The sequence below is a fragment of the Ricinus communis genome, chromosome 8 (assembly GCF_019578655.1).
Source record: "Ricinus communis isolate WT05 ecotype wild-type chromosome 8, ASM1957865v1, whole genome shotgun sequence".
NCBI classification, from domain to species: Eukaryota; Viridiplantae; Streptophyta; class Magnoliopsida; order Malpighiales; family Euphorbiaceae; genus Ricinus; species Ricinus communis.
The window spans coordinates 27189122-27216520 of NC_063263.1; the positions used below are offsets into that span (position 1 = coordinate 27189122).

The 27399-nt window shown below is 39.1% G+C and overlaps 1 protein-coding gene and 1 pseudogene across 1 annotated transcript; both read right to left on the reverse strand.

The window, feature by feature from the left end:
• Positions 1 to 2084: 2084 nt before the first annotated feature.
• On the reverse strand, positions 2085 to 3071 carry LOC125370963. The gene is made up of 2 exons (XM_048378427.1): positions 2865 to 3071; positions 2085 to 2828 (listed from the first exon to the last, which is right to left on the reverse strand). The coding sequence occupies exons 1-2, from the start codon at positions 3069 to 3071 to the stop codon at positions 2085 to 2087; spliced, it is 951 nt and encodes a 316-aa protein (XP_048234384.1).
• Positions 3072 to 12031: 8960 nt separating this feature from the next.
• On the reverse strand, positions 12032 to 12138 carry LOC112535042 (annotated as a pseudogene).
• Positions 12139 to 27399: the final 15261 nt, after the last annotated feature.

Sequence of the window (27399 nt, forward strand, 5' to 3'; positions counted from 1 at the left end):
CCGAACCAAAGCATAGAGTTCTTTGTCATAGGTTGGGTACCGAAGGGCTGCTCCATTTAGTTTTTCACTAAAATAGCATATAGGTCCGCCTTCTTGCATCAAAACAGCCCCAATCCCAATGCCACTAGCATCACACTCAATCTCAAAGGTTTTGTCAAAGTTAGGTAAAACCAACAAAGGAGCGACACAACTTATCTTTAAGCATATTAAAAGCATGTTCTTGTGCATCACCCCAAGTAAACCCAACATTTTTCTTGACAATTTCATTCAAAGGTGCGAGCTATACTACTAAAGTCCTTAATGAACCTCCTATAGAAACTAGCCAAGCCATGAAAACTCCTAACTTGGCTAATATTTTTAGGTGTTGGCCACTCCCTAATTGCTTTCACTTTCTCCACATCAACCTCGAGCCCCTTTGAACTAATAACAAAACCAAGGAAATTAACTTTATCCATGCAAAAAGCACACTTTTTCAAATTGGCATACAATTTTTCTACCCTAAGAATGTCTAGAACCCTACGCACATGCATGACATGATCACCAAGACACTCATGCAAGACATGGTTCATCAACCTCATAAAAGTACTAGGTGCATTTGTAAGCCCAAACGGCATAACTAACCACTCATATAGACCATACTTAGTCTTAAAAGCCGTTTTCCACTCATCACCAGTTTTCATGCAAATTTGATAATAACCAGAACGCAAATCAATCTTAGTAAACAAACATGCACCATGCAACTCATCAAGCATATCATCTAACCTAGGAATGGGATGGCGATACTTTCACCGTTATTTTATTGATTGCGGCGGTCCACACATTCTCCATGTGCCATCCTTCTTTGGAACCAAAATCACTGGAACCGCACAAGGACTTAAGCTCTCACGCACATACCCCTTTGACATCAGTTCTTCCACTTGCCTTTGAAGCTCCTTTGTCTCCTCTGGATTACTTCTATAGGCTGGTCTATTTGGTATGGAAGCCCCGGGTATGAAGTCTATTTGATGTTCTATCCCTCTTTGAGGAGGTAATCCACTTGGCATTTCCTGGAAAGACATCGGCAAATTCCTGCAAAAGATTAGCAAACACACTCGGCAAGGAAAGATCAAGTTCGGTAGTGTTCAAATATACATCTTTATAAGTAACAACAAATAACATCCGACTTGAATGAAATGCATGCCTAACTTCACTTTCCCTAGCCAAAAACTACCCTTTGCCTTTGTTTTCTCTTTAGGTTTGAATCTCACCCTTTGGGTTTTCATGTTCCTTTTGTTATTTTCAGCCTCACGCCTCTCTCTTTCCAACTTACATTGGTCATCATACACTTCCTTAGGAGAAAGAGGTGTCAAAGTAACTTTTCTCCCATCCTTCACAAATGAGTACCTATTTAGAAAGCCATCATGGAAGGCCCTCGTATCAAATTCCCATGGCCTACCTAACAAGATATGGCCGAGCATGCATTGGCACTACATCACATAGCGCCTCATCCGAATATCTACCAATTGTGAAAGGTACAACAACTTGCTTATTCACTTTGATCTCACCACAATTATTTAACCATAACAATTTATAAGGTCTAGGATGTGGAATTAGATTTAGACCCAATTTTTCAACCATTAAAGTGCTAGCAACATTTGTACAACTACCACCATCAATAATAACAAGACAAGTCTTACCTTGTACATGGCATCTTGTGTGGAAAATGTTGTCTCTTTGCTGCTCCAAGGTATCCTCTTCCTTCATTTGAACACTTAGTGCGCGCCTAGCCACCAAGAGCTCACCTCCCATAGGACCCTCAATGCAATCATCGCTGCCGTCTTCCAATTGTGATATCTCATCATCATTATCACTCTCTTCACTTGCTGTTTCAATCTCCCCATGGTCTCTAGCCACCATTGCCCGCTTGTTTGGACATTGTGAAGCAATATGGCCACGCCCCAAGCATTTGAAACACTTGATGTCTCTATTCTTTTCTTTGTTAATTTCGGGTTTAGATGTGTCTTTATTGCCTGAAATGCTTTTCCCTTTGTTGTCATTGGGAATAACCTTATCATCACTTTCTTACCTCCTTTCCAAGAATTAGACTAATGTGGCCTCCCACTCGAAGTGCCCTTATATTCAAACCTTGCTGTCCCTCTAGGTTTTAGTTGCTTTTCCACCTTAATTGCAAGGTGAACTAACTCCTCAAGCTCCACATAATGTTGCAACTCTACCCTATCAGCAATCTCCTTATTAAGCCCACCAATGAATCGTGCCATGGTAGCTTCTCTATCCTCATCCAAATCAGCCCTAGTCATGAGCATTTCCATCTCCTTATAAAAATCCTCAACACTCCTTGTACCTTGCCTCAAAGATTGGAGTCTTTGATGTAACTCCCTATGGTAATGTCTGGGTACAAAACGCCTTCTCATGATAGTTTTGAGTGCAATCCAACTACCAATAGGCTCTTCCATGTTCCTCCTCCTACTAACCACCAACTGATCCCACCAAACTATAGCATAGTCACTAAATTGGGTAACCACCAATTTCACCTTTTTCTCCTCTGAAAAGTTATGGCAATCAAAGATAAGGTCAACTCGCTTTTCCCACTCCAAATATGCCTCCGGATCAGTTTTTCCTAAGAAGGTAGGAATACTAAGTTTGATACTACCTAAGTTCCTATCAACATCATCATAGTTCCCATAACCACCAAACTCACCACCAAAGTGTCCTCTACCTCTACCAAGATTTTGGTATCTCCTAGCTCCTCTACCCAGGCCTCTACCAACCCCACCATAGGCTGCATTATCATACTCCTCAAAACCCTCATCAAAGTCATCCTCATTCACCCCAATTGGCTGCTCATCAAAGTCATCCTCATTCACCCCAATTGGCTGCCCATGATTACCTTGCACATTCCCTCCTTCATCAAGCCTATTTCCCAGACCTCGGGCAAGTGCATTAATTTGGTCCATAATGGCTTGTTGATTGGTTGCCATTTCCCTTCGTTGGGCTGCCATGTCAAGTTGCAACCTCTCCATTTGCTCATTCATATTTCTTATGCTTCGTTGCACCCTCTCATTTTCATGCATTTGTGCTATGGGTACTCTAGGTAGTTGGCATATTATTACCTCCACTAGAACCACTTGACATGCCGCAATAAGAGTTAGTATGCAATAAAGAAAAAAAATAAATCGAAGGAAATTAAGGACCTCACCAACACTCCCTCACGTGTTTACTCTCAATTAATGGGGATGGTCACTCGTGTTTCGCACAATCAAGAATGATCACACAAGGCCGAAAACTCACACCACTCGGCTTGTTTTCAAGGATTCTTATGTGAATCAATAACCACACATCAAGTTATTTCACTATGCTTGTAATGCACCAAGAATTATGATCTAAAAAGCTTAGTTGAGGCAAAAACGCAAAAGTCAAGAAAATTAAACAATTAGTCACGCTTTCAATAAAATTAGGATCGCAAACAAGCGAAAACGTCAAACGGATGCAAATGACATATGAAGAAACAATCTAGATGTAAGAAACAAGAAAGATACGATTCGACTTGAAATAGGAAAAGAAGGAACCAGTTTAGGAAGCAAAAATCACAAAGAAGGTTGATCAAGAAAGAAGGTTACCTCTTTATGCTTTAAATGTGTCAAATCTGCCCAAACTCAAAAGACACACAAAGAGGAGAATAAATGAAGGACAAAAACGAATTTAGAGCTGAATCAATTCAAATAAGATGGTATGTATAGGGCTCAGTCATTGGAATTTAATGTCCCTTTGAATCTTCCCAAACCTTTGGAATTTATGTAGGATTGTGAAAATCTCCCTAAACCTTTTAACAACCCTAATATCTATGTAATCACCCCAAGAACAATGATTTCAATACCAAATACGTTTCTTCCACTAACAAAGACAATCAAACCAATCGGATCTATTCCTTTCTTTTGTTTTTTTTTTTTGCTAATTCGGATCCGATATTTTTCTTTTCTTGTTTTGTTTTTTTTTTTTGAATCGGAATCAAAAACTACAAGAATCAAGAACTAAACAATGTAGATCTCAAGAATACCAAGAATACTTCAAGAACAATATCAAGAACTCAAGGAAAACAAACAATAACTCAAAGAAAAAGGATAAATAACTTTGATTTAAGAGCCAAAGCTCACGATGCAAATGTTAAGAACCTCCAAGGATTAGAACCACGAACCCTAATGATTATGAACCCGTGAATTACTATCTTAGAAACCCAAGAACAAATTGAGTTTCAAAACCCAAGAACCGCTTAAATCGGGATTGCAAGGTATGGTTGATCAAGATCGGAACCTAAAGAAAACTAAGTTCTTTAAACCCTAAACCTTAACACGCCACAAGGATAGATCAATTCCTTGATAAGTGGTTTATGCATTCAACAAGAATTCAAGAATTCAAGCAAATATGCAAAGGAAACAACTACTATAATTTTATCAAAATTCGAATTCTTTCCCAAAACACAACTTAAGGGGGCGTTTTTATAGCCACCTAACATAATAAACCCTAGTAAAACTATTAACCCTACCGCCACATAAGAAAAATAGGCAATAACATTGTTCGAACTTAAAGAAGAGATTTGACCCAAATATTAGCCCACATTAGTCTTCATGTATTTGGACTTGCAAAACATTAAATAAAGCCCATTCAGATGTGTCTTTACTTGGGCCTATCCTAGCATGACCAATTGGGCTTCCTTGACTAGCCCGATCTTGCATATAGCCAATTAAGGCTTCTTGTAGCTTCTTGGACCTTGACCTTGTAATTGGGCCTTGTAGCATGCTCAATGGATCCTTAGCTTTATCTTTGGTTTTCTTGTTGTCCTCTCCATCAAGTCCATCTTTAAGCTTGGCCATGTCCATATCAGAGGATGTTAGTGATGTTGAGTATGCTAAAGGGGATGTGTTTGTAGTACAACGCACACTTAGTTTGCAATGTAAACACGATGAACATCGAGAGCAGCATGAGAATTTGTTTCATACTCATTGTTTAATTGCTAATAAGTTGTGTAACATGATTGTTGATAGTGGAAGTTGTACTAATGTTGCTAGTACTTTGCTTGTGGAGAAATTGAAATTACCAACTACCAAACACCCAAGGCCTTACAAGTTGCAATGGTTGAATGATAGTGGTGTTGTGAAGGTAAATAAGCAAGTGCTAATTTCTTTTTCCATTGGGAGATATAAGGATGAGGTGCTTTGTGATGTAGTTCCCATGTATGCCGGATATGTTTTATTGGGAAGACCTTGGCAATATGATAGGCGTGTGATTTATGATGGGTTCAAGAATCGATATTCCTTGACTATTGATGGACAAAAGTTCAATCTTGGACCATTACCTCCCAAGGCCATTTTTGATGATCAAGTGAGAATTAAACAACAATATGAAGAGCTTGAATCTTCATATGGGGAATATCAGGGGAGGGAGCAAGAAATAGTGAAAAAGAAAAAGGTGAGGTAAGTGGTAAAAGTGAGTGTAATGGGAAACACAAGGTGAGAGAAAACAAGGGAGATGAGAGTGAAAGAAAGATGAATGTGTATGCAAAGCCAAGTGATGTGAGGAGAACACTAACCTTGAGGCAGCCCTTACTTGTACTCATGTACAAGGAAGTTTTGATGATTTCTAATGATCTTAATAAGGATTTGCCTTGTGTTGTTCTTGAGCTTTTGCAGGAATATGAAGAGCTTTTTCCCGAAGATGTGCCTAAAGGATTACCACCAATTCGAGGAATTGAACATCAAATTGATTTCATTCCGGGTGCAAGCATACCTAATAGGCCAGCATATAGATGCAACCCCGAGGAGACAAAAGAAATCCAAAAGCAAGTGAGTGAGCTTATGGATAAGGGGTACGTAAGAGAAAGTATGAGTCCTTGTGCGGTTCCTGTAATTTTAGTGCCTAAGAAAGATGGTTCATGGAGGTGTGTGTTGATTGTCGTGCCGTCAACAAAATAACGGTAAAGTATCGCCATCCTATACCTAGGCTAGATGACATGTTGGATGAATTGCACGGTGCTTGTGTGTTTTCTAAAGTGGATTTAAAATCTGGATATCATCAAATAAGAATGCGTGAGGGTGATGAATGGAAAACCGCTTTCAAAACAAAACATGGATTATATGAGTGGTTAGTCATGCCGTTTGGTTTAACTAATGCTCCAAGTACTTTTATGCGATTGATGAATCATGTTTTAAGCGCTTTCATTTGGAAAGTTTGTAGTGGTTTATTTTGATGATATTCTTGTGTATAGCAAATCTTTAGATGAGCATGTAATGTAAAGCCCGGTTTTTGATGTGTTAAGGCAAGAGACATTATATGCTAATCTTAAGAAATGCACTTCGCACTAATGAAATTACTTTTCTTGGATATATTGTTAATGACAAGGGAATTCATGTTGATCAAGAAAAGTAAAAGTAATTAGAGAGTGGACAAAACCTACTAGTGTGCATGATGTTAGGAGTTTTCATGGTCTTGCTAGCTTTTATAGGAGATTCATTAAGGATTTCTCTACAATTCGCACCTTTAACTGAATGCATTAAAAAGAATGTGGGTTTCAAGTGGGAAAAGAACAAGATGATGCTTTTAACTTGCTAAAAGAAAAACTTAGTTCAGCACCTTTACTTGCTTTGCACGACTTTGCTAAAACCTTTGAGGTTGAGTGTGATGCAAGTGAAATAGGTATTGGTGGAGTCTTGATGCAAGAAGGAAGACCAATTGCGTTCTTTAGTGAGAAGCTAAGTGGAGCAAGTCTAAACTACCCAACTTATGACAAAGAGTTTTATGCTTTGGTAAGAGTTTTAGAGACATGGCAGCACTATCTTTGGTATAAGGAATTCATTATACACACCGACCATGAGTCTTTGAAATATCTCGAAAGGACAAGGGAAGCTAAGTCGTAGGCATGCTAAATGGGTGGAATTTATTGAATCCTTTCCATACATCATCAAGTACAAACAAGGTAAAGAGAATGTTGTTCTTAGATGCTCTATCTAGAAGGTATGCTCTAATTTCTACACTTGATGCAAAATTATTGGGTTTTTAGTTCATTAAGGAATTATATAATTCAGACCATGATTTTGCTAATGTATATGGGGCATGTGAGAGAGGGGGGTTTGACAAGTTCTATAGACATGATGGTTTTCTTTTAAAGAAAATAAGTTATGCGTGCCTCAATCTTCTTTAAGAGAGTTGCTTGTGAGGGAGGCACATGGTGGGGGTTTGATGGGGCACTTTGGTGTGAGAAAAACTTTAGATGTTTTAGAAAATCATTTCTTTTGGCCACAAATGAAAAGAGATGTTCAAAAAATATGTGAGAGATGCATCACTTGTAAACAAGCTAAATCTAAAGTGATGCCTCATGGGTTGTATACTCCACTTCCCATACCTAATGAACCTTGGGTAGACATTTCTATGGACTTTGTTCTAGGATTACCTAGGTCAAGGGGAGGGAAAGATTCTATTTTTGTTGTTGTTGATAGGTTTAGCAAAATGGCACATTTCATTCCATGCCACAAGACAGATGATGCAAGTCATATTGCGGGGTTGTTCTTCAAAGAAATTGTAAGATTGCATGGGGTTCCAAGGACAATTGTCAGTGATAGAGATGTCAAGTTCCTTAGCCACTTTTGGAAGACACTTTGGAGCAAGATGGGAACAAAGCTTCTATTCTCAACAACTTGTCATCCACAAACGGATGGACAAACGGAGGTGGTTAATAGGACTCTCTCACAACTATTGAGGGCAATAATTCAAAGAAATTTGAAGAATTGGGAAGAATGTTTGCCACATGTTGAGTTTGCATACAATAGGAGTATTCATGGTACAACAAATTGTTCACATGGACAATGCATTATCTTATTAATACTGCAAGCAAGAAGAATACAAAACTAACCCAAACAATCCAACAAAATAATACTAAGCCAACATAGTAAAGAAATCCCAATGGATTTAATCAATCTAGCTAATCATGTTCATTATCAAAATACACAAGAATTCAATTACAACAATGAGTATAGGTAGAGAAAACCTTATTACACCCTTGGATGAGAGTAAACAGGCCCAAATCCTTTTCCTCCAATTGAATCGATTCTTGTTCCTCTTACTGGATTGAAAACAAATCAACAAACCTCACCCAATCTTCAATCTTTGAAGGGAATCCGCTTGAAACCTTGATCCAAGTCTCCTTTTCCCTTGGTTTCAGCTCAGAAAACCAAATTCGAACTAATATTAAGAAAAATGGAAAATGAAGTTGGAGGGTACTTACTTGACAAACACAATATCCAAAGCCTTCAAGATGAGAATAAAGAAGTGAGAGAGTAAGGGAGGAGAGAATTACTAAAACTAAAGGGAGAGCAAAATTTTTGGCGCTTTTGAAATGAAGTGGTATATATAGGCAGTGTATGGAACACGTGTTCCTGTGGTAGTGTTCGAACAGTCGGATATCGGCCGTGTTAAGTGAATTTGAACATGCTGACTTACCAACTTCTGAGAACACGCCATGTTTAGGGAACACGGGGACATGTTAGGGACACGGTCGGGCATAAATGCCCGTGTTGGCTTCTGTGAACGTGTTTATCTTTAATTTGATATTGCGCCAATGGAACACGGTCCGTGTTAATGAACACGGTCTTGAACACACCCGTGTTGAGCTCCAAAAAATGCAAAACTTGCGATTTTTAACACTTTCTCACTCTTTCTCACCTGCACAACCAATAAGTCCTCAACTCATACACCTAACATAAATAAAACTTAACAAAAACAAACTGTAAAATCTAATCAACTAAGTTCACAATGAAAGGGTAGAGTATTCAAATTGAAAAATAGAATTTGGGGTGCCTTCCAAAAGCGCTTCTTTTTTATGTGATGAGTCTTCTTAGCTGGACTCATGGTGAAAAGCAAACAACAGGGATTGATGTCCATCCATCCTTCTTCCAAGCAAATGGCTTCAAGTATCCGCTTAGAGAGATAATCGTCAATTTCCTCTTCCCGACTATCAAGCAAGCTGCCAGTATGATGGGCAAAACTCGCTCCTCGTATAATTGAACGTAGTCATGATGCTCTAGGGGCTCTTCTAATTTGAAAGCTAGAGTTTTACTAATTAGAAGGATCGACGTTTGGGCAATTTCTTGAGGAACGTCGATGGTTTTCTCTAGTCCTTGGCTTGGTTCACTTGCTAGAAGAAACTCGAGCTCCTCCAAAACTTCTTCATTGGATAACTCGTGCTCATCTTCCATCATCGAAGGGACTTGTGGAAAATCTACCAAAAATTCCTGTAATTGCAACTTAGCATCATCAACTGTACATTCCTGTTGATAGTCTTTCAGAGGAATCATGTTCGGCTCTTCCTTTTCTGGTTCTATCTCCATGTTCAAGGAGTCATCCTGCACATAAGCATAATCGTCAAACATAATAGATAAACCAGAAAAATTCTCACTTGAACGCAAAGTGACGGTGCTCAAATGTTCCTCGGATTCAGTAGCGTTTGATGGAGTTCCAAATTGCTCTTCAGCTGGTAACTTGAAGATCAAGCCTATTTGATGCTCTATGTTCTCAATCGAGGCTAGTTGACCTTCAAGTACCCTCTCTGTTTGTTGGAATTTATCCTCAACACTTGTAAAGAACCTCATCATTAGCTCCTCTAACACTAACTCTTCATCTTGAGTTGAAGGTGCAAGATTAGGCTGCTGATATGGTTACTGAGATCCTGGTGGTTCTTAGCCATCTAAGCTCCATCCAAAAGGTGAATGAGTGCTCCACTCTTGATTATAGGTGCTTCCATACGAGTCATTTGGCCAACTTCCTGTATAATTCACCTGTTCACAGTTATAAGAACATTGAGTAAAATCACTGCACAATGGACAATCATTACTCAAATGTAAACCACAACAAAATTCACAAAAAACTTGAGATGAAAGGATAGGAGTGGAGAGTTGATCGGTAGCCTTGCAAAACAATTCCACTCGAGCTTCTAAGGATGCAAGGGTGTCCCAATTTTTAGCACTCTCTTGGTTCTTAATCCCATTCTCCAATGCATCATACAAAGATTTTGAATTTATTCATTCAATACCTGAATCATAAACTTAAACTAAATGAATATGTACAAATAAAATAAAATAAAATAAATAAATAAATAAAAATAAAAACCATAAAATAACAATAAAAAATGGCTAAATTAACAAATAGCAAATTTCACACTAGTTTTCAAACGGTTCCCCGCAACGGCGTCAAAAACTTGATGGTTGCTATCTATGCAGCTACAATCTAAGGCAGTGTACCTATCGATGCAGTCTAGCACTAATGGCGAGTATCAAGGTCATATTCCTCGGAAAAGTGAAAGCCTAGAGCTACTCATTTGTTCTTTATTATATTAAACTAAAATGAGTGATGAATAATTTCTAAACTAACTAATAGCTACAAGTTAAGTTCTAAGGGAGATGCAAGAGTAATTGATAAATGAAATAACCAAGAGAAGAAAGCAAACCCAAAGGGAACCTAAACTAGTTGGTGAGTCTAATTATGCTACCCATGGATGAATTCTTAACCGAATTCGGTTTCTCTCTCGAGATAACCAAATTCCTAAACCTAATAATCTAAAGTTGGAATCTCTTCCTAACGATTGATTCTTAAATTAGCATTAAGCTTTAATCCGCCTCTATTAAGCTTTGTTAATTCTTAATCTGGCTAGTTAATTATCCTTTTCTCTAAGTGATTATTAACCAGTTCTTGCAATTCAAAATTCCAATTGCCAAATGGACTTCTCAATCACACAAAGCAATCTAAACACACAATTCATAATGTCTCATGAATAATGCATTATCTTATTAATAATGAAAGCAATAAGAATATAAAACTAACTCAAACAGTCCAACAATATAATATTAAGCCAACATAGTAAAGAAATCCCACTGGATTTAATCAATCTAGCTAATCATGTTCATTATCGAAACCTACAAGAATTCAATTACAATAATGAGTAGAGGTAGAGAAACCCGATTACACCCTTGGATGAGAGTAAACAACCCCAATTCCTCTTGCTCGAATTGAATCGATTCTTGTTCCTCTACTCGATTTGAAAACCAATCAACGAACCTCGCCCAATCTTCAATCTTTGAAGGGAATCCGATTGAAACCTTTATCCAAGTCTCCTTTTCCATGGGTTCTAGCTAAGAAAACCCTTAAAGAGAGAAATATTAGGGTTTGGGACGTTGTCCCCCCTCTTCTCTTTCTTTCCTCTCTTCTTTCTTTTAATTAATTCCTCCTATCGCCGCCAACACGGCCGTGTTGATACCCGTGTCTGGTGTTTATACCCGTGTTACTCTCTATGGTCGTGCTCCCTAAAAACTTCTTTTCTTTGATGTTTGATGCACCCAACACAGCCGTGTTGGTGCCCATGCGCTGCCAACGAGCCCACGCCTGGGAGGATGCCCTGCCAACGTGCGCGCTAGGCTGCGAGGATGTTGGCCAACGCGCGCGCTAGGCAGCAAGGATGCACTGCCAATGGACCCGCGCCTGTGAGGATTCCTCGCCAATCGGCTAGGCCTGGATCACGGCGGTGGTACGGCTGGGGATTCGCCAACGCTGATGGGCGCGTTGCCTCGACAATGGGGGGCTGGCATGCGAGGATTGCTCGCCAAATGGCCCGACGGGCGCGCTGGCTCACTAGTAGTGGCTGCTTGGCCTGTGAGGATTCTCGCCAACGGGCCCGATGGGCGCGCAGCCTCGGCAATGGGGGGCTGGCAGGCGAGGATTTTATGCCAACGGCTCGTAGATCTTGGTGGCTACTTGATGGTGGTGGCGGGGTGCAATGCTACTCACCGGCGGCATGCAAGGATTCCTCGCCTACGGGCCCGTCAGGATTTTTCGGCAACACAGCACGGGCACGTCAGGATTTTTCAACGACGCAATGCGAGCGAAGGAAAGTTTCGAAGAGGAACTAGTTAATCCATTAATTTATCAAAAACCAATGATAAATCCACTGATAGCAAATACAAATGAATTAAACACAATTTAATTAGAATGAGAGATGGATCAGTTTCCTGGCTTAAATTCTCTTTTAATAAAGAAAAAGAGAAACGAAAATGCTCATTTTGTTCAGCGTCGATCATCCGGGGAAATAATCATCGCTTCCATCCCATCCCATTCTAAGTGATACCAACCTATTTTCTCTTTAACTCAATAAAGAAAAACTCTAAATAAATAATTTTGGTATGACAAAACAGAAATAGAGAAGGATCAGAAATCTGGCTTGGACTCCCAAAATATTTCTATCTAATTTACTCAACAACTTTGAAATAATTAATTGAACTTTTAAGCATCCATAGTGTGGGGGACTTGCATGCAGCATTGGCTAGAATAGAACTTAGGACTTGGCCCCCGTGCTGCATAGTGTGGGGGACTTGCATGCTGCACTGGCTAGAATAGAACTTAGATGTTTTCTCCAGTCTGCTGAGTTTGTGGAATTACTTAGGATTTTGGGACTTGGGGCTTGGGGAATTCTTGGACCTTGGACCGTGGAACCTCAGGGCCATTTTTTTAAGAATAAATTGGTTTTGATTTTGCGTGTGGGGAGGAGGGGAGGGACGAATTGGAGTGACGAAGGGCTGAATCTCAGGGGATCGTGGCAGCAAGGCCACTCTGCCACTTACAATACCCTATCGCGTATTTAAGTCATCTGCAAAGGATTCAGTCTACTGCCTAGTGGAAATTGTAGTTCAAGGCGGCCCCCACGGCTTATTCGCCGCGAGAGCTTAGCGAACGACACATGCCTTTGGGGGCCGGAGTGCCCCTATTGCTGGTCGGCAAACGAGCGGCGGACAATGCGTCGCTTCTGGCCCAGATTCTGACTTAGAGGCGTTCAGTCATAGTCCTGCGCACTGTAGCTTCGCGCCATTGGCTTTTCAACCAAGCGCGATGACCAATTGTGCGAATCAACAGTTCCTCTCGTACTAGGTTGAATTACCATTGCGACATAATCATCAGTAGGGTAAAACTAACCTGTCTTACGATGGTCTAAACCCAGCTCACGTTCCCTATTGGTAGGTGAACAATCCCAACACTTAGTGAATTCTGCTTCACAATGATAGGAAGAGCCGACATCGAAGGATCAAAAAGCAACGTCGCTATGAACGCTTGGCTGCCACAAGCCAGTTATCCCTATGGTAACTTTTCTGACACCTCTAGCTTCAAGTTCCGATGGTCTAAAGGATTGATAGGCCACGCTTTCATGGTTTCTATTCGTACTAGAAATCAGAATCAAACCAGCTTTTACCCTTTTTTTCCACACGAGATTTATGTTCTCGTTGAGCTCATTTTAGGACACCTGCATTATCTTTTAACAGATGTGCCGCCCCAGCCAAACTCCCCACCTGACAATGTCTTCCGCCCGGATCGGCCGCCGAAGCGACCTTGGGTCCAAAAAGAGGGGCGTAGCCCCGCCTCCGATTCACGGAATAAGTAAAATAACGTTAAAAGTAGTGGTATTTCACCGTTGCTGGTTAAGGCTCCTACTTATCCTACACCTCTCAAGTCATTTTACAAAAGTCAGACTAGAGTCAAGCTCAACAGTGTCTTCTTTCGCTGCTGATTCTGCCAAGCTCGTTCCCTTGGCTGTGGTTTCGCTGGATAGTAGACAGGGACAATGGGAATCTCGTTAATCCATTCATTTGCGTCACTAATTAGATGATGAGTGATGTGTGCTACTTGTATTAGCTACAATCTAAGGCAGTGTACCTATCGATGCAGTCTAGCACTAATGACGAGTATCAAGGTCGTATTCCTTGGGAAAGTGAAAGCCCAGAGTTACTCCTTTATTCTTTGTTATATTAACCTAAAATGAGTGATGTATACTTTCTAAACTAACTAATAGCTATAAGCTAAGTTCTAAAGGAGATGCAGGAGTAATTGATAAATAAAATAACCAAGACAGGAAAGCAAACCCAAAGGGAACCTAAATTAATTGGCAATCAAACAAAAGATAAAGGATTCGTGAGTCTAATTATGCTACCCGTGGATGAATTCTTAACCGAATTCCTAAACCTAACAACCTAAAGTTGGAATCTCTTCTTAACAATTGATTCTTAAATTAGCATTAAGCTTTAATCCGCCTCTAACCAGTTCTTGCTATTCAAAATTCCAATTGCCAAATGGACTTCTCAATCACACAAAGCAATCTAAACACACAATTCACAACGTCTCATGAATAATGCATTATCTTATTAATACTGAAAGCAAGAAGAATACAAAACTAACCCAAACAATCCAACAATGTAATACTAAGCCAACATAGTAAAGAAATCCCAAAGGATTTAATCAATCTAGCTAATCATCTTCATTATCAAAATCCACAAGAATTCAATTACAACAATGAGTAAAGGTAGAGAAACCCGATTACACCCTTGGATGAGAGTAAACAGCCCCAATTCCTCTTGCTCGAATTGAATCGATTCTTGTTCATCTTGCTCGATTTGAAAACCTATCAACGAACCTTGCCCAATCTTCAATCTTTGAAGGAAATCCGATTGAAACCTTGATCCAAGTCTTCTTTTCCCTTGGTTCCAGCTCAAAAAACCTTAGAGAGAGAAATATTAGGGTTTGGGACGTTCTCCCTCGCTCTCCTCCTTATTTCCTCTCTTCTTTCTTTTAATTAATTCCTCCTATTGTGGCCAACACGGCCGTGTTGATGCCCGTGTTCCCAACACGGGCTGGTGTTTATGCCCGTGTTACTCTCTATGGTCATGCTCCTTAAGAACTTCCTTTTCTTTGATGTTTGATGTACCGAACACGGCCGTGTTGGTGACCGTGTTGGGAACACGGATAGTGTTAAAATCAACACGGCCATGTTCAGCTTCCTCATGCGCATACTTAGCTTGTTTCAGCAGCTTTGACGTCCAATTATGCTCCAATTCTTCCCTTTATCATTCTTTGACTTCTTTTGGACCTAATGCACATAAACAGACGCATAGGGTGAGTGTTGGGACCAATTCACATCCAAATGTCCATAAAATCATTCTTAGAAACCTCGTTTAGATGTGTGTATTTTACGCACATCAACGAGGCATTTGGCTACCTTAAGAGAGTTATAGTTACTCCCGCCGTTTACTCGCGCTTGGTTGAATTTCTTCACTTTGACATTCAAAGCACTGGCAAAAATCACATTATGTGAGCATCCGCAGGGACCATCGCAATGCTTTATTTTAATTAAATAGTCGGATTCCCCTTGTCTGTACCAGTTTTGAGTCGACTGTTTGACCCCCGGGGAAGGCCCCCGAAGGGGCCGTTCCCGATCATCCCCCGACAGCGATGACTCGCCCTCATTGCGAGGCGGCTCGGCGATCTGAAACAGACGACAAGCGGGTTTGGGGATCGGGACCGGGACCGTACCCTCGAGCTAATCCTTTTCCCGAGGTTACAGATCTATTTTGCTGACTTCCCTTGCCTACATTGTTCCATTGACCAGAGGTTGTTCACCTTGGAGACCTGATGCGGTTATGAGTACGACAGGGCACCGGACACCACGCGACGTGCAGTGCTCTTCCAACCACTAGACCCTACCTCTAACTGAGTCGTTTCCAGTATGGGCGGGCTGTTAAACAGAAAAGATAACTCTTCCTAAGGCCCCCGCTGACATCTCCGGACTCCCTAACATTGCCGTCAGCCGCCATGTCCCGATTTGGGAATTTTAACTCGATTCCCTTTCAAAGCTCGTGCGCGGACGCCCTGTCGGACGGGCTTCCTCGTCTCTTAGGATCGACTAACACATGTGCAAGTGTTGTTCACATGGACCCTTTCCCCTCTTCGGCCTTCAAAGTTCTCATTTGAATATTTGCTACTACCACCAAGATTTGCGGCCGCTCGGGCTTGCATACAGGTTTCTGACCGTCGCGCCCTCCTACTCATCGGGGCCTGGCTCTTGCCCCGACGGCCGGGCATAGGTCGCGCACTTAAGCGCCATCCATTTTCGGGGCTAGTTGATTCGGCATGTGCGTTGTTACACACTCCTTAGCGGATTTCGACTTCCATGACCACCGTCCTGCTATCTTAATCGACCAACACCCTTTGTGGGTTCTAGGTTAGCGTGCAGTTGGGCACCGTAACCCGTCTTCCAGTTCATCCCACATCGCTAGTTCTGCTTACCAAAAATGACCCACTTGGAGCTCTCGATTCCGTGGCCCAGCTCAATCAAGCAGCCATGCCATCCTACCTATTTAAAGTTTGAGAATAGTGTGCCCTCGACGCCTCTAATCATTGGCTTTACCCGATAGAACTCATCCCGACCTCCAGCTATCCTGAGGGAAACTTCAGAAGGAACCAGCTACTAGATGGTTTGACTAGTCTTTCGCCCCTATACCCAAGTCAGACGAATGATTTGCACGTCAGTATTGCTGCGGGCCTCCACCACAGTTTCCTCTAGCTTCGCCCCGCTCAGGCATAGTTCACCATCTTTCGGGTCCCGACAAGCATGCTCTCACTTGAACCCTTCTCAAAAGATCAAGGTCAATCGGCGGTGCAACCCACGAGGGGATCCCGCCAGTCAGCTTCCTTACGCCTTATGAGTTTACTCGCCCGTTGACTCGCACACATTGAAATTCCTGAAGAAATTGCCCAACCGTCAATCCTTCCAATTGGTGAAACTTCAGCTTTCAAATTGGAAGAGCCCCTAGAGAATCATGACTACGTGCAATTATACGAGGAGCGAGTTTTGCCCATCATACTGGCATCTTGCTTGGCAGTCAAGAAGAGGAAATTGATGATTATCCTTCTAAGCGGATACTTGAAGCCATTTGCTTGAAAGAAGGATGGATGGTCGTCGATCACGCCCGTTTGCTTTTCACCATTAGTCCAGCTAAGAAGACTCATCACATAAAAAAGAAGCACATTTGGGAGGCACCCCAAATTCTATCTTTCACTTTTAATATTTTACCCATTCATTTTGAAACATTTTATTGGTTTTAAGTTTTCATATTTTATTTAATCATTATTGTCAGTTCGATTATTTCTTCATTTTATTGTTTTCATATTCTACCGAGGAGGCATTGAATTTCCACTACATCAGCCTCGATGGATGATCAGGGCAGTCCCCTAGATCTTTTTATTTTTCTGCATTTATTTACTTTATTTCTCATACATGTCATGCACTTGGATTGTATTGCCTTTGTTCTCTTAGCTGAGCATTCCATGCGGGGTATCCATAACATTTTACATTGAGGACAATGTGTTCTTCAACTGTGGGGTGGTTGTGCGTTAACCTTATAATCCTACTCTCTCATATAGTTTTTAGATATTGATGTGCGTAAAACACACACATCTAAATGGGGTTTTTAAGATTGAATTTATGGACAGTTGGATGTGAATTGGTCCCAACACTCACCCTATGCGTATGTTTATGTGCATTAGGTTCAAAAGAAGTCGAAGAATGATAAACGGAAGAATTGGAGCATAATTGGACGTCAAAGCAGCCGGAACAAGCTAAGTACGAGCATCAGGAAGCTGAACATGGCCGTGTTCGTTTCAACACTGGCCGTGTTCCCAACACGGGCACCAACATGGCCGTTTTGGGTGCATTAGACATCAAAGAAGAAGAGGCGTTAGGGAGCACAACCACAGAGAGTAACACGGCCAGGAACACCAAACCGTGTTCCTAACATGGCTAGGAACACCAAACCGTGTTCCCAACACGACCAGGAACATGGCCATGTTCGTAGCTACAGGATGAATTAATTAAAAGAAAGAGCAAGAGGAAAGAAAAAAGAGCGGGGGAGAACGTCCCAAACCCTAATATTTCTCTCTCTAAGGGTTTTCTGAGTTGGAACCAAGGGAAAAGGAGACTTGGATCAAGGTTTCAATCGGATTCCCTTCAAAGATTGAAGATTGGGCGAGGTTCGTTGATTGGTTTTCAAATCGAGCAAGAGGAACAAGAATCGATTCAATTCGAGCAAGAGGAATTGGGGTTGTTTACTCTCATCCAAGGGTGTAATCGGGTTTCTCTACCTTTACTCATTGTTATAATTGAATTCTTATGGATTTTGATAATGAAGATGATTAGCTAGATTGATTAAATCCATTGGGATTTCTTTACTATGTTTGATATTATATTGTTGGATTGTTTGGGTTAGTTTTGTATTCTTCTTGCTTTCAGTATTAATAAGATAATGCATTATTCATGAGATGTTGTGAATTGTGTGTTTAGATTGCTTTGTGTGATTGAGAAGTCCATTTGGCAATTAGAATTTTGAATAGCAAGAACTGGTTAATAATCGCTTAGAGATAAGGATAATTAACTAGCCGGATTAAGAATTAACAAAGCTTAATAGAGGCAGATTAAAGCTTAATGCTAATTTAAGAATCAATCGTTAGAAAGAGATTCCAACTTTAGGTTATTAGATTTAGGAATTCGGTTATCGAGAGAGAGAAACTGAATTCGTCCACAGGTAGCATAATTAGATTCACCAATCCTTTATCATTTGTTTGATTGCCAACTAGTTTAGGTTCCCTTTGGGTTTGCTTTCTTGTCTTGGTTATTTTATTTATCAATTACTCCTGCATCTCCCTTAGAACTTAGCTTGTAGCTATTAGTTAGTTTAGAAATTATTCATCACTCATTTTAGGTTAATATAACAAAGAACAAAGGAGTAACTCTGGGCTTTCACTTTCTCGAGGAATCCGACCTTAATACTTGCTATTAGTGCTAGACTGCATCGATAGGTACACTGCCTTAGATTGTAGCTAACACAATTAGCAACCATCAAGTTTTTGGGGGAATTATTTGAAAAATATAGTGAAATTTGCTATTTGTTAATTTAGCCATTTTTTTAATTTTTATTTATATTTATTTCTGTTTTGTTTGTACATATTTATTTAGTTAAGTCTATGATTCAAATAGTGGATGATAAGAAGGTTCAATGCTAAACTCTTTGTATGACACGTTGGAAAATGGGATCAGGAACTAAGAGAGTGCTAAAAATTGGGATACCCGTGCATCTTTAGTTGCTTGAGTGGAATCCTTTTGCAGGGCTTCCGATCAATTCTCCACTCCTATCCTTTCATCTCAAGTTTTTTATGAATTTTGTTATGGTTTACATTTGAGTAATGATTGTCCATTATATAGTGATGTTGCTCATTGTTCTTATTACTATGAACAGGTGAATTATACGAGAAGTTGGCCAAATGACTCGTATGGAAGCACCTACAATCAAGAGTTGAGCATTCATTCACCCTTTGGATGGAGCTTAGATGGCCAAGAACCACCGGAATTTCAGCAGCCTAATCTTGCACCATCAACTCAAGGTGAAGAGTTAGTGTCAGATGATGAGGTTTATTGCAAGTTTTGAGGATAGATTCCAACAAACAGAAAGGATACTTGAAGATTAACAAGCCTCGATTAAGAACATAGAGCATCAAGTAGGTTTAATCTTCAAGTTACTAGCTGAAGAGCAATTGGGAACTCCATCAAACGCTACTGAATCCGAGGAACACTTGAGCACCGTCACTTTGCGTTCAGGTGAGAATTTTTCTGGTTTATCTATTATGTTTGACGATGATGCTTCTGTGCAGGACGACTCTTTGAACACAATCCCTCTGAAAGACTACCAAGAGGAACGTACAATTGATGATGCTGAGTTGCAGTTAGAGCAATATTTGGTGGATTTTCCACAAGTCCTTTCGATGATGGAAGATGAGCACGAGTTATCCAATGAGGAAGTCTTGGAGGAGCTCGAGTTTCTTCTAGCAAGTGAACCAAGCCAAGGACTAGAGAAAACCATCAACGTTCCTAAAGAAATTGCCCAACCGTCAATCCTTCCACTTGGTGAAACTTCAGCTTTCAAATTGGAAGAGCCCCTAGAGCATCATGACTACGTGCAATTATAAGAGGAGTGAGTTTTACCCATCATACTGGCAGCTTGCTTGACAGTCGGGAAGAGGAAATTGATGATTATCCCTCTAAGCGTATACTTGAAGCCATTTGCTTGGAAGAAGGATGGATGGTCGTCGATCACGCCCGTTTGCTTTTCACCATGAGTCCAGCTAAGAAGACTCATCACATAAAAAAGAAGCACTTTTGGGAGGCACCCCAATTTCTATCTTTAATCCCTAATATTTTAACCTTTTGTTTTGAAACATTTTATTAGTTTTAGTTTTCATATTTTATTTAATTTTTGTTTCAGTTTCGATTTTAAGTCTTTATTTTATTATTTGCAGCCACTCCTCCACCACAGACCAGCCAATACCCTGATATACCTACTGATGCACCTCTTTTCACTCTGGAGCCATAGTCAGGGCAGTATTAGTTCTTTTTCCTTTTTCATTTCTTATATATTTTGTACATTGGGGACAGTGTGTCCTTCAAGTGTGGGGTGGGTGATATTTATCCCATATCAGTTATTTGTTTATTCTTTGTGCGATTTTTTGTAAAATTTTGAAAAATTTTCACTTTGTTTCGATGCTCTTATTGTTGACTTGCTTTTGAAATCCTGTTTATGTCCATGTGATCGGGTAAAACCGATAGTGTTGAGTCTTGCGGAAGAATGTAAGATAATTAGTTTGAGTTTTGCACTAAGTTGCTTTGGTTTATTTAATTCTGTTTTGATGATTTTTGTTTGGAACCTACTCAAAAGCACACTTGTGAGAAATTGAGCCTAAATTGTAAGCATACACTTTATATGCTTGTATTTATTTCATGTTGAGAGTGCCAATTACTGTCTTTACTTTTAGAACTTGCTCGGTAATGCTTATGAGGGCCACAAGGAGAGTTTAACACTTTGGTATGATAGAGATACTTAGGTTTTTCATTCTAGCCAAATAGCCTTCATTCGTTTATTGATTTTGTAGATAACCCCCTCTTTCACCATTTTTTTTTATCATATTTCATTGCCACTTAGTTTTATTCTGCTTTGGGTTATGATTCTGCATATGAGTTGTTTTTATTGGGAATTTTTGTCTTAGGAATGGTGTGGAATCTTATAGCAGCTTTCTTCAATCCAAAAGAAATTCACTCTATTATGTGAATGTTCTTCTCTTATGAAAAAAAAAGAAAAAGAAAAAGAAAAAAATAAATAGAAGAATAAGAGGGAAAGGTGATGAAAAGAAAGAAGGTAAGTGAGCTAAACAATTTGACTTGATTCCTATTTCCCACCTTGGACTACTATCCATTGCTTACCCTTTATGATCATTATGGCTTGTGTACAGGTCATGTATTTCATTACAGAATACCATAGGTTCAACTCTTACTAAATTTACCTACCCCTACCTAATCCCTATTACAACCCTTATAAAGACCTCTTGACATGGTTGTTGACCCTCCAAAAGTGGTAAGAGTAGGATTTAAGAGCAAGCATATAGTAAATAAGGCAGTAGTTGATGCATTGAGCGATTAAACACTACCCTTTAAACATTTTGAGTGATTTAGAGTGAATCTAGTGAGGAGTTGGTTCTGAATAATTTTGTTGAGACAGTATTCTGCGAATTATTGGCATCTTGGTTGTGATACTTGAATTGATTGCTTCGTTTCTTTTTGTTTGACTTACGCTTGTTAAGGATATGTGTAGGAGCTCTCTAGCTTGTCTGTCAATTTAAGTGTTGTTCCTTAGTGGTTTATTTTCCTTATTTTACTTTTAATTGCTTGAGGACAAGCAATGAGCTAAGTGTGGGGTTATTTGATGTGCGTAAAATACACACATCTAAATGGGGATTTTAAGATTGATTTTATGGACATTTGGATGTGAATTGGTCCCAACACTCACCCTATGCGTCTGTTTGTGTGCATTAGGTTCAAAAGAAGTAAAAGAATGATAAAGGAAAGAACTGGAGCATAATTGGACGTCAAAGCTACCGAAACAAGCTAAGTACGAGCATCAGGAAGCTGAACATGGCCATGTTGGTTTCAACACTAGCCGTGTTCCCAACACGGGCACCAACACGGCCGTTTTGGGTGCATTAGACATCAACGAAGAAGAGGCGTTAGGGAGCACGACCATAGAGAGTAACACGGCCAGGAACACCAAACTGTGTTCCCAATACGGCCAGGAACACAGCCATGTTCGTGGCAACAGGACGAATTAATGAAAAGAAAGAGCAAGAGGAAAGAAAAAAGAGCGGGGGAGAACATCCCAAACCCTAATATTTCTCTCTCTAAGGGTTTTCTGAGCTGGAACCAAGGGAAAGGGAGACTTGGATCAAGGTTTCAATCGGATTTCCTTCAAAGATTGAAGATTGGGGTTGATTGGTTTTCAAATCGAGCAAGAGGAACAAGAATCGATTTAATTCGAGCAAAAGGAATTGGGGTTGTTTACTCTCATCCAAGGGTGTAATCGGGTTTTTCTACCTTTACTCATTGTTGTAATTGAATTCTTGTGGATTTTGATAATGAAGATGATTACCTATGATTGATTAAATCTATTGGGATTTCTTTACTATGTTGGCTTGATATTATATTGTTGGATTGTTTGGGTTAGTTTTGTATTCTTCTTGCTTTCAGTATTAATAAGATAATGCATTATGCATGAGACGTTGTGAATTGTGTGTTTAGATTGCTTTGTGTGATTGAGAAGTCCATTTGGCAATTAGAATTTTGAATAGCAAGAACTGGTTAATAATCGCTTAGAGATAAGGATAATTGATAAGCATAGTTTTACACATATTTGCTTGCATATTATTGCGTATGTTCTTAGCAATTATTGTGCTTTTATTCCCAGATCATCCGTGTTTTGAGTTCTTTTGCATTTCAGGAACATTTATAGGACCATCATCGGTGTTTAAGCAATTATAGATCAATACGTGCGGAAACGGACGAGAATTCATCAAGATCGGACAAGAGCCCGCAATGCATACATTGAGCACGGCCTGGACTCTGGCCGTGCTCAACCATTGGCTTTGATTCTTGAAATTGGCACTTTGGGCACGGTTTGTAGCCACCACGGCCTGGTGGCCAACACGGGGAGCAACACTAGTGGTGAAACCCTACTTGGTGAGATCCGGTTTAACACGGTAGTCGAGTTAAATATATAAGAAAAATGAATTTTTCTTAGAAAGGAGAGAAAAGAAAAGAAGTGACATAGAGCCCTGGCGGCTGGTTCGATTTTTGCACAGTATTGAGTGCAAGAGAGAGTTGCGGGGAGTAAGAATCCCTGAATCGCAAGGTTCTGAGTGCAAAACAGTAGTGGAAGCAATTCAAGAGGCAGTTTGGGAGATTAATCAAAGTGTAGATCCAGATTTGGAGCTGTTCATCCAATTCGAGAGAAAAGGGTGTACATGTTTTATTTTCATTATTCTTTCATTGTAATTGATTTCCTAAATTGTTTTAAACATGAACATGTTTAGCTAGACTGACTTAATCCATTGGGATTTCTTTACTATGTTGGCTTGATATTATATTGTTGGATTGTTTGAGTTGGTTTTGTATTCTTCTTGTTTTCAGTATTAATAAGATTATGCATTATTCATGAGACGTTGTGAATTGTGATGTTTAGATTGCTTTATGAGATTGAGAAATCCGTTTGGCAATTGGAATTTTGAATAAAAAGAACTGGTTAATAATCGCTTAAAGATAAGGATAATTAACTAGCCGGATTAAGAATTAACAAAGCTTAATAGAGGCAGATTAAAGCTTAATGCTAATTTAAGAATCAATCGTTAGGAAGAGATTCCAACTTTAGGTTATTAGTTTTAGGAATTCGGTTATCTCGAGAGAGAAACCGAATTCGATTAAGAATTCGTCCACGGGTAGCATAATTAGACTCACCGATCCTTTATCTTTTGTTCGGTTGCCAACTAGTTTAGATTCCCTTTGGGTTTGTCTTCTTGTCTTGATTATTTCATTTATCAATTATTCCTGCATCTCCCTCGGAACTTAGCTTGTAGTTAATAGTTAGTTTAGAAATTATTCATTATCCATTTTAGGTTAATATAACAAAGAACAAAGGAGTAACTCTGGGCTTTCACTTTTCTGAGGAATACGACCTTGATACTCGCCATTAGTGCTAGACTACATCGATAGGTACACTGCCTTAGATTGTAGCTAACACAATTAGCACACATCAATAATTAACTAGCCGGATTAAGAATTAACAAAGCTTAATAGAGGCAGATTAAAGCTTAATGCTAATTTAAGAATCAATCGTTAGGAAGAGATTCCAACTTTAGGTTATTAGGTTTAGGAATTCGGTTATCGAGAGAGAGAAACTGAATTCGTCCACAGGTAGCATAATTAGATTCACCAATCCTTTATCATTTGTTTGATTGCCAACTAGTTAGGTTCCCTTTGGGTTTGCTTTCTTGTCTTGGTTATTTTATTTATCAATTACTCCTGCATCTCCCTTAGAACTTAGCTTGTAGCTATTAGTTAGTTTAGAAATTATTCATCACTCATTTTAGGTTAATATAACAAAGAACAAAGGAGTAACTCTGGGCTTTCACTTTCCCGATGAATACGACCTTAATACTTGCCATTAGTGCTAGACTGCATCGATAGGTACACTGCCTTAGATTGTAGCTAACACAATTGGCAACCGTCAAGTTTTTGGCGCCGTTGCCGGGGAATTATTTGAAAAATAGAGTGAAATTTGCTATTTGTTAATTTAGCCATTTTTCTAATTTTTATTTATATTTATTTTTGTTTTGTTTGTACATATTTATTTAGTTAAGTTTATGATTCAGATAGTGGATGATAAGATGGTTTAATGCTAAACTCTTTGTATGACACGTTGGAAAATGGGATCAGGAACTAAGAGAGTGCTAAAAATTGGGATACCCGTGCATCTTTAGAAGCTTGAGTGGAATCCTTTTGCAGGGCTTCCGATCAACTCTCCACTCCTATCCTTTCATCTCAAGTTTTTTATGAATTTTGTTGTGGTTTACATTTGAGTAATGATTGTCCATTCACTTTCCGAGGAATACGACCTTGATACTCGCCATTAGTGCTAGACTGCATCGATAGGTACACTGCCTTAGATTGTAGCTAACACAATTAGCAACCATCGGATATATCTGAAATTGCTATCACTAGGTGTTGTGTATTGTTAGGATGTTAGGACACTATGTCTTTATGCATTTGAGTATGCTATTTTTGAGCTGATTGATGACTTGATTTATAGAATTGTAGTTACTTTTCATTGTTGTTCATTATCCTTGGCAAACAATTGATGGTGTTTTACACATCAGCCCTGCCGGGTTAAACCGATGTTATTTAATTATTTTTTAAATTTTCGAATTTTAACTTAGAACGTTGATAATGTCATATGCATGTGTTTCTTAAGTAATGATTCAATTAATGATATTGCGAACCAATTGCACCTAATACCACACCTCAAGGTGAGATTTTGAGCCTGTTGAGCATTCATTATACTTATGCTCTTTATATTTCTTGTTTGAGTGTGCATTGTACTTGACTTTGCTTCTAGAACTTGCTTTGTAATGCTTGTTGAAGTTACATGAATATTGTGAATACCATGAGATGATTTGAGCGATTTAGAATTATCACATTTGACCCAAAGCCTACCCCCTTATGTTTCCATTAGTTATCGAGTTTTGAGCCTTAACCTTTTCTTCATAATCTACACCTATACACTTCAATTATACTATTCTTTACATTTATCTTTCCTTTACCCTTATGCTGGAATTTCTTTCTGTGATTTGTTCAACTTTATGTGGGATTAAAATTATAGTTGCTATGTTGGTAAATTCACTAAGTCTTTTTAATATTTTAGATGCTTCCTCCGATCCAAACTGTATTTTTGTACTTTACGTATGCAGCAGTTCTTATAAGCTGCTAGTTTATTATTAAAAATAAGAAAAATAATGAAAAAAATAAAGAAAGAGAAGAAGAAAATAAACAAAATTTTTAATTATTTATCTCTTTATCAGATTTAGAGCATTTGTGGGCGTTACTCTACGAAGTAGGGATTTTAGTGAAAAATTCTTTTTGTATATTAGGCATTTAATCCTTTGAGTATATATTGTTGTTTATCGCACGAATTCTAACATTCTCACACTTCTTTCCCAAATCTCTGTACCTTTACCTTGGCCCCATTACAACCTTGGTAAAGACCCTTTGATTTTAGTATTTACTTATTCACAGTAGCGAAGATATGATTTATGAGCAAGCTTATGGTGAGCGGGTCTTATGCATTTGCTTTGAGGGATTTGTTATTCACCTAATATACACTTTGAGCGACTTGAGTGATCCCTATGAGGCATTGGTTTGTGATGTTTGTGTTGAGTTGTCATTTAAGTTATTCATGCATTAATATTATTTCCATTCTCTATTAATGATTTGCAATTTGATTTATGATTAAGTATCCTTTGAGATGTGTTGAATACTATCTGTTGTGGACTGGGGGCATAAACTGTAAGGAATTGCTGACTGCAGTTTTATGAGGAGAGTTGTTAATTGCTTGAGGACAAGCAATAGCTTATGTGTGGGGTGATTTGATATGCATAGTTTTACACATATTTGCTTGCATATTATTGCGTATTTTCTTAGCAATTATTGTGCTTTCATTCCAAGATCACCCGTGTTTTGTGTTCTTAGCGATTATTGTGCTTTCCTCTCCGTAAGGGTTTTCTGAGCTGAAACCAAGGGAAAAGGAGACTTCGATCAAGGTTTCAATCGGATTCCCTTCAAAGATCGAAGATTGGGCGAGGTTCGCTGATTGATTTTCAAATCGAGCAACAGGAACAAGAATCGATTCAATTGGAGCAAAAGGATTTGGGGCTTTTTACTCTCATCTAAGGGTGTAATCGGGTTTTCTCTACCTTTGCTCATTGTTGTAATTGAATTCTTGTGTATTTTGATAATGAACATGATTAGCTAGATTGATTAAATGCATTGGGATTTCTTTACTATGTGGGCTTGATATTATATTGTTGGATTGTTTGGGTTAGTTTTGTATTCTTCTTGCTTTCAGTATTAATAAGATAATCATTATTCATGAGACGTTGTGAATTGTGTGTTTAGATTGCTTTGTGTGATTGAGAAGTCCATTTGGCATTTGGAACTTTGAATAGTAAGAACTGGTTAATAATCACTTAGAGATAAGGATAATTAACTAGCCGGATTAAGAATTAACAAAGCTTAATAGAGGCGGATTAAAGCTTAATGCTAATTTAAGAATCAATCGTTAGGAAGAGATTCCAACTTTAGGTTATTAGATTTATGAATTTGGTTATCTCGAGAGAGAAACCGAATTCGGTTAAGAACTCGTCCACAGGTAGCATAATTAGATTCAACAATCCTTTATCTTTTGTTTGATTGCCAACTAGTTTAGGTTCCCTTTGGGTTTGCTCTATTGCCTTAGTTATTTTATTTATCAATTACTCTTGCATCTCCCTTAGAAATTAGATTGTAGCTATTAGTTAGTTTAGAAAGTATTCATCACTCATTTTAGTTTAATATAACAAAGA

What these genes read in the sequence shown, in the direction of transcription:
- LOC125370963 (XM_048378427.1), bottom strand. Translation starts at nt 3,071, where the DNA reads ATGCATGAAAATGAGAGGGTGCAACGAAGCATAAGAAATATGAATGAG. An exon ending in ATCATGGGCAGCCAATTGGG is followed by an intron (nt 2,829 to 2,864) that starts GTGAATGAGGAT and finishes CAGCCAATTGGG; the next exon opens with GTGAATGAGGATGACTTTGA.